The following is a 7,630-nucleotide window of genomic DNA, read 5'->3' on the forward strand; positions in this document are numbered from 1 at the left end:
TTTGTATGGTAAGGAAGGAACAGGATCGCCAGCTTAGCAACAAGACAGGAAACCACGAAGGGATGGGGACCAGGGAGCGAGGGCAGCCAACGCCGGCTCCGCGGTAATGCATTCTCGAGGCCGGCCCTATCAAGGTTGCAACACGACCCCCTCGTCCACTTGTGGGGAGAGATGCAGTCATGCCGAGTGCGGGATGGGCGGTGGGGCCCCGGCTTCTTCTTGAAACATCGACGGATAGCCAACCCAGCTGAGACGGCGAGACGGGGGCACACAGGAGAGGCTGCCCGAGCTGCAAACCCAGCGCAGATCCCGGGTAAAACCGCTTTCGAGGCCTGAATTTCATGTGCCGCTGGACATGCTTTTGCCGTTTAAGCTTTGCTTGGCCCGGTCGAGGAAGCTGCAAGGCTGTGCTGCCCGTCCGTCGATATATCTGTGCTATAACGTCCATGTGTGCCTCGATTGAAAGGTACAAAGCGGTGCAACCTGCCCGAGACTCAAAAGGAACACAATTCGTGCTCGTTCCCTTAACCATTGTGGTCACCCCACACAAGGAAGATCAGATCAGCGTCGTTGATTCCGAGTCGCGGGTGCGCGGCTCTTGCTTTGCAAACCCAGCACATATTAGTGCGTTCCGTTGATTGATCCCAGATGCCAAGACCAACTCTACATGTACACAGTGGAGGAAAAGGTACTGTACCCATAAGGTATCGTAGGTACCTACCACCCACACAAGGGAAAGTAATGATAAAAATATCAGAGGATCAGAAGTTATAGGGCTAGCATTGAGTTTTAGTACCAAAGCAGCTCAGAAAGACACAAAGAAGGTAGAATCAGAGAATCGACCCAAACAATGGGTGCACTTTTCGTCACGGAGAGCTGCGCTGATGAGGTGCTCTTGCTTGCACCTGTAACGGCAGGGGGGTTGTCGACATTGCGGGCCCGCCCGTGCATCCTGACGCGGGCACTTTTGACCCACTAGGAACTTCCGGGTCATGCCCGATAAGCGCCTGATAAGGATTTTTTCGATGAGACGGCGGGAGACGAAAAAAAAAAGTTGCGGCGCATGGATGGCCAGGTGAGCGATCGGTCTTGGCGGTGGTTTTGGCCGATGTCCTGCTCGACTACTCCTGTTTTGCGTCTTGTCGCTGATGCTCTTGGGGAGAAAGAAAGCGCCCACCAGTTCCCCCAATTGGCAATTTAGCCCTCTTGGAAAGCGATCACCCAGCGCACCGTCAAGATGAAACGGAAGCTCGACGACAACAACGCGCCCGCGTCGGTCCCCGAGGCGGGCGCGAAGCCGACCACGCCGCAGGAGCAGGGCCCCTCGTTCGCTGAACTCGGACTGGACCCTCGCCTCCTCCAGGCCGTCGCACAGCAGGCCTTCCAGGCCCCTACTCTCGTCCAGAGCAAAGCCATACCTCTCGTGCTCGACGGCAAAGATGTGCTGGCCAAGGCCAAGACGGGGTCGGGCAAGGTGCGCTACTGCCCCTTCTAGAGGGAACGCTCCTAAGGGCTAGACGAGAAACTAGACGCTAACGCTATTTGCCTTGACCGGAATAGACTGCCGCATACGTCCTGCCTATACTGCAGGCTATCCTGAAGCGCAAGCAGGTTTGTCTCTCCACGAGATGGCGAAACCCCTCGTCCCCCGATGCGCGACGGGCAGCGCTGACTCTCCCTGCTTCTCTACAGATCAATAATGGCGACGCATCCATAGCTGCCCTCATCTTGGTCCCCACCCGCGAGCTCGCGGTGCAGGTCACCAAGGAAGTCGAGAAGTTCAGCGCCTTCTGCGCCAAAGACATCCAAGTAGTTGGGCTCACAGACAAGCTCTCCGCGTCGGTACAGAGGTCGCTGTTGCTTTCTAACTCGCCCGACGTCATCGTGTCAACGCCCTCAACCGCCTGGCACAATATCGAGTCCTCCGCGCTGGCGCTGGACAAGCTCACACATCTGGTTCTGGACGAGGCGGACCTTGTTCTGTCGTACGGCTACAGCGATGACCTGGAGAAGGTCGCGCAGGCCCTGCCCAAGGGTGTTCAGACTGTCATGACGAGCGCCACGCTCACGGACGAGATCGACTCGCTAAAAGGCCTGTTTCTGCGGGATTCGGTGATGCTGGACCTCGAGGAGCCTGACGCGGAGGGATCGGGGGCCACACAATACGTGGTCAAGTATGCACAATCCTTCTCATATTTTGATTCGAGTCTTGCGGTCGAGGTTCAGCTGCTAACACGCATCCTCCTGCAGATGTGGAGAAGACGAGAAATTCTTGCTTGCCTATATCATGTTCAAGCTCAAGCTGATAAAAGGCAAGGTTATCATATTCGTTGGGGATGTGGACCGCTGCTACCGTTTGAAGCTCTTTTTTGAGCAGTTTGGCATCCGCAGCTGTATCCTCAACTCAGAGCTTCCCGTAAACTCGAGGATCTCGGTTGTGGAAGAGTTCAACCGGAACGTCTATGACATTATCATTGCTTCGGATGAGAACGAGATTCTGGGCGACGAGGATGTGGGCGAGGGGAGCAACAAGGTCGAGGCAGAGTCTGGTGATAAGGCAGGCGACGCGGACGAAGGTGATTCAAAGCCGAAAGGGTCGCGACCCAAAAAAAAGAGGAGAACTGGGCCGAAGCGAGACAAGCAATACGGAGTGTCCCGTGGCATAGATTTCAAGAACGTGGCGGTGGTGGTAAACTTCGACCTTCCACTAACAGCCACGTCGTACACGCACCGCATCGGGCGAACGGCACGGGCCGGCCAGACAGGCATGGTTCTCAGCTTTTACGTACCCAAGGAGCTGTTCAGGAAGCACATACCGACTTCGATCGACTCGGCAGAGAAGGACGAGAAGGTCCTGGCGCGCATAGTCAAGCAGCAGGCCAAGCTGGGACGCGAGCTGAAGCCGTATCACTTTGACCGAGACCAGGTGGAGGGCTTCCGGTACCGCATGAACGACGCGCTGCGGGCGGTGACAAAGGTGGCGGTACGGGAGGCGCGGACGCGGGAGCTGCGACAGGAGCTCCTCAAGAGCGAGAAGCTCAAGAGGCACTTTGAGGAGAACCCGGCCGAGCTGCAGCACCTGGCGCGGCACGACTCGGAGCTGCGGACGGCGAGGGCGAACCCGGAGCTCAGGCACGTACCAGACTACCTGCTGCCCAAGGAGGGTCGCAAGGCGCTCTCGGCGACTGAGATCGGATTCGTGCCGCTGCGCAAGTCGGCGTCGGACAAGGACAGGCGGACAAAGTATTTCCGCAAGGGCAGGGGAGGCAAGGTGGGAGTGCGGAAGGCTGATCCGCTCAGGACGTTCAAGGCGAAAAGGAAGTCTAAATAGTCGCGTCTGGGCTGAGAGTATCTCAGATAGTTATTTTATTATGTCTTCTCGTTTTAAGGCAATGATACTGAGCAATTTGATATTCAGCCTCATGTTCACTCACTGGGCCTTTTTTTTTTTTTACCTCATGTGTGGAAGTAAGGTATGAGGTACCTAAGGTGGATGGCCAATTTTCTCTACCCAACCTCAATAAAAGGTTATGGCCTATGGCCCTGGCCGGCCAAATACCCTTGACTTGGACTCACTCAGCCTAGGTACTCGCGGCAAACGCTAACCGATCGAGTCGGTGGCCCAAAACGGAGAGCTTTGCCAGCCCTGCCATCCTAAGGCGGTGTCCGGGCTCATCGCTTTCTCAGATGCGCCCACATCTTTCAGCACACCCCAGTATCAGAGGCCCTCCGCCGCTTTGTCAACTCTTGGGCACACGCCTGCAGTGGACATACTTCAGCAAAATCTTACCTTGAGCACCTTCCTAGCCTTTTTTGCCACTCACTTTCTGGGTGGATGTGACCACATCCCAACAAGATATCCACCTGCCTCCCCCGTTGGTTCATCTGGTGATATCCATCTCTTCGTCTGGTGAGATATCTATCTCTTCATTTTGTGAGATATCTATCTATCTCTCGCACGAGGCTCGACATCACGCCACAAGCAGACTCCGCTGAATTGCACTAGATACCTAGCCAGACGCCCCGAGAGACGAGCGATGAGGAGAACGCCGGCAGGATAGTCAACCATGTCTCCATCACCGCCCGCGGTCGGCGACCCCGGACAAGGCGATGATGACGATATGTCGCTGTCAGCACACGACAACGCGGGATCGCAACTATATGACGCAGGTGAGACATACACGTCGCTGCCTCTGCAGGACTTGCTCCGAGTTACTGACTTTTATGCCTGGGTCCCAGTCGACGACTGGGTCTGGAGTGACTTTGGACCGGAAGCTGGGGCGGGCGAATATGGCGACGACCAAATGATGGCAGACGGTGAGCTCTTCGACCAGCTGCGCCTAACAGACGAGCAGAATTAGGGAAACTGCTTTTCGCCTGGCGATTCTGTGCAAGATGACACCCAGACCTTTATCCAGCAGCAGCCTGTTCACCGGCCCCAACTGGCCTCACCTTCATCACCCGAGGCGACGTCGGGCATTCAGAACAGCTGGGCTGCTGTAAGCAGCCCGTCCCGTCATGGACCAGCCATCGGGTCCTGGTCGGGGTTCGCCGCCTATCTCAAGCACAATGACGTCATGCCGACCGTCAGGATCTTTCACAATGGTATAAAGACCCCTACGACGGCGCGCCGTGACAGCAAGAAAAAGAGGGTAGCACCCTTCCTGGACCCAGAGACTTCGCCAACTCCACTACCGCGCAAGAAGCCCAGATCCCAGCTCGAGGATGATGAGGATGCTCGACCTGCCCAGCCTGCCGCCGCCACTGTCTCTCATCCCTCCATTAAAACCTCCTACCCGAAGTTGCCGGCCTCTCAAGACGTTAAACATGCGGGTACATTGGTGACGGCTTACAATTCGACTCCCAAGCGATCGAGCCAGTTCAAGAACTCAGGCCAGTCTTCTCAGATTTCCACCGTGCCCAAAGGCGACGGCGATGGCGATGGCGAGACCTTGCCAAAGAGTGCTAAGCCTCGGCTGCTTGAAGGCCTATCTGAAAAGAAGAAACGGCAAAAAGCACCGCAACAGCTCAGAGACGAACCCAGGGTGAAGCAGCTTCAACAGCCTGCAGACGAAAAAGGGGTTGATCGACAGTGGCAGCAAGACCGGGAGCTACGAGATCAGCGACAGCAGAATCAGGGGCAGCGAGACCAAGGGCAGCAGCAACACCGACAGGAGCAGCAACTGCCATATTATCAGAAACAGCAACTGTCATATTCTCAACAACAAGAACAACACGCACAGAAACAGCAACCACCTCCACAGCCGCAGTCACAGAAACAACCTCAGAAGCAGACGCAGCTACGGGCTCAGAGCCAGCAGAAGAAGCAGCAGGCGCAAGCACAACCGCAGCTACAGAAACAGCTGCAGCCGCAGACACCGCCGCAGACGCAACCACAGATTCAGAGACAACAGAAGCGGCAGACACAGACACAGACGCAGCCACGGACCCAGAGTCAACAGAAACAGCCGGAGCTGCAGCCGGAGCCGCAGTCGCAGCCGCAGACGCAGACGCAGATACAGCAACGGGCCCAGTGCCAACAGACGCAGCAGCAGGCGCAACTACAGCCACATCCACAGCCACAGCCACTACCTCGACAGGAACAGACACAGATCGAGAACCGTCAGTGGCAACAGCAGTCTCAACAGCAGTCCCAGCGGCAGCCTCAACAGCAGTATCAACAGCATTCTCAGCATCAGCCTCAGCACCAGTCTCAATCCTACTCTCAACAGCCACGACAACAGCAACAAGAGCAACAAGAGCAACAAGAGCAGCAGCAACAGCACCAGCGGCGACAGCAATGGCAACAGCCGGTATCAAGGCAACAAACCCACCACGGCTCTCCTGCGGTGCTGACCCTCCCGAACCTGGGCCCTTCCAAGCAGATCAAGATCCCTTCAAGTCGACAGGATTGCTTCAAGAATGTCTTTGCCGGCCCGAGAAAGGCAGAGTCGAAGAGCTCCACGGACATGTCTACCAAGCGCACTGTGACTGCGCCTCCACAGCCGCAGATACACCCCAACGCGATCGAGATGGACCGGTCCGAAGCCTTACAGATCATGAGAGCAACACGGCCGACGCAGACCCCATCCGGCATCGTGACGAACCAGGACATGCGCAGGCAGGTCAGGCAGTCGGACCTTGCCACCAGACGCCAGACGCCGCGAAGGGACGCCGAGTCCTGGGCGGAGCAGGAGAAGCAGCCGCAGGGCAAGAAATGGAAGAACCGAGGCTTCGTCGCGAGCCGCACCAAGAAGCCGGACAACAGGGCAGCACGCGACAGGAGAGAGCTGAAGAAGACGAGCGACAAGTACTACCGCGAGATAAGGATCAAGTTCCCTGATCTCGCCGAAGACGAGGTCCAGAGCCGCGCCGACAAGCAGGCCGAAGAGTGGCAAGAAAACGTGCTGAAGAGGAGGGAGGCGACCAAGGCTCAGGCTGGTCGTGGCGGTGGTGGTGGCGGTGGTGGTGGCGGTGGCGGCTCCATCATCTACAACGACGACGAGAACGACGTGGTGGAAGACGAGGATACGCTCAACGGCGTCATTGGCGGACAGTCAGTCGCCGACAGCCTCCCCTTCGGGATCCTGCCCGAGCAGGACGTTCTGGTCTACACCGTCTACAAGACACACCCTTTCTCCGAGGAGACGGCGGAGGGTATGGGAGACAGCCACATCCGCGTCCAGACCTTTGTGAGCAAAGAGGAAGCCAACCAGTTCGCTGCGAAACAGTTCTCGAGAACGGACGATCCTATCCTCCGGAGCGTCGAGGCCAGGATCGAAGAGGAGTCGGCAAAGTACAACGAGAGGCACGGCATGTTCTGGGGTCACAGGCGATACGCGGACGGAAAGGTACACCTCGTCTTTGTGGACGAAGAACGGGTGCAGGTCGGGAACATGACAGCGTCGCAATTCAAGGGCAAAAAGCTGTCTCGTCGCTTCATCGATGCTTTCGCACCTTTGAGGTTCGACGTCTGGGCCCTATTCACCGACATCATCCCCGAACAAGAGATGCCGACGTCTGCCCCTGCTCAGCGGGAGAGCCACAAGCTCGATTCCAGAGGCTGCCATGCTGCCCCCTCCAACCAAGACGACGATATCATCTCCCACGACATCACTGCCCGCTTCAAGAGAGCATCTTCGGCACCGCCCATCGGCGGAGCCGCAGACAAGCCACACAACGGTTGCGACCCAGGCTGCAAGGAGCAAGCGTCCACAACACGCCAGTGCCTACCCGAGGACGTCTTCTACACCCCACCAAAGGCCAAGCAGCTCCTATACCGTGAGCTTGTCAGACCTTTGCCAGCGAGCCTGACTAGGGCGCAAGCCGAGGCCGACATGAACAACGACCAAGAAGCAGACGGCCAACAGCTAACAATCGACCCAGACATGCACGACGATTGTTACGACGACAGCGACGACGAGGCCGCAACGCCCCGCGGGCGCAGCACGACCACGTACCCGGTCCACATCCGGGCCTTCACGACGCTGGGCGACGCAAACTACCACGCGCTGCTGGCGTACCTCTCGGTGGCGCGGCACGCCCGCCGCGCCGCCTGCACGAGCCGGCACTGCCCGGACGGCCCGCCGCGGTTCGGCGGCGGGCTGCAGGCCGAGGGCGTCTTTGGCTG

The 7,630-nt window shown here is 57.7% G+C and overlaps 2 protein-coding genes across 2 annotated transcripts in view; both read left to right on the top strand.

The window, feature by feature from the left end:
• Positions 1-1,042: 1,042 nt before the first annotated feature.
• GGTG_03901 (ATP-dependent RNA helicase DBP9) lies at positions 1,043-3,533 on the top strand. Its single transcript, XM_009221684.1, has 4 exons — positions 1,043-1,474; positions 1,561-1,611; positions 1,693-2,174; positions 2,251-3,533. Exons 1-4 carry the CDS (start codon positions 1,238-1,240, stop codon positions 3,329-3,331), a joined length of 1,851 nt encoding a protein of 616 aa, XP_009219948.1. The 5' UTR covers positions 1,043-1,237; the 3' UTR covers positions 3,332-3,533.
• Positions 3,534-4,067: 534 nt separating this feature from the next.
• Positions 4,068-7,630, top strand: part of GGTG_03902 (hypothetical protein) — a gene marked incomplete at both ends in the record, with an annotated part of 4,707 nt that continues 1,144 nt past the window's right edge. The window contains 2 exons of the mRNA XM_009221685.1: positions 4,068-4,317; positions 4,396-7,619. Coding sequence (XP_009219949.1) covers positions 4,068-4,317; positions 4,396-7,619 — 3,474 coding nt within the window. The remainder of the gene's footprint in view (positions 4,318-4,395; positions 7,620-7,630) is intronic.

This window comes from Gaeumannomyces tritici (assembly GCF_000145635.1).
Source record: "Gaeumannomyces tritici R3-111a-1 unplaced genomic scaffold supercont2.2, whole genome shotgun sequence".
NCBI lineage: Eukaryota > Fungi > Ascomycota > Sordariomycetes > Magnaporthales > Magnaporthaceae > Gaeumannomyces > Gaeumannomyces tritici.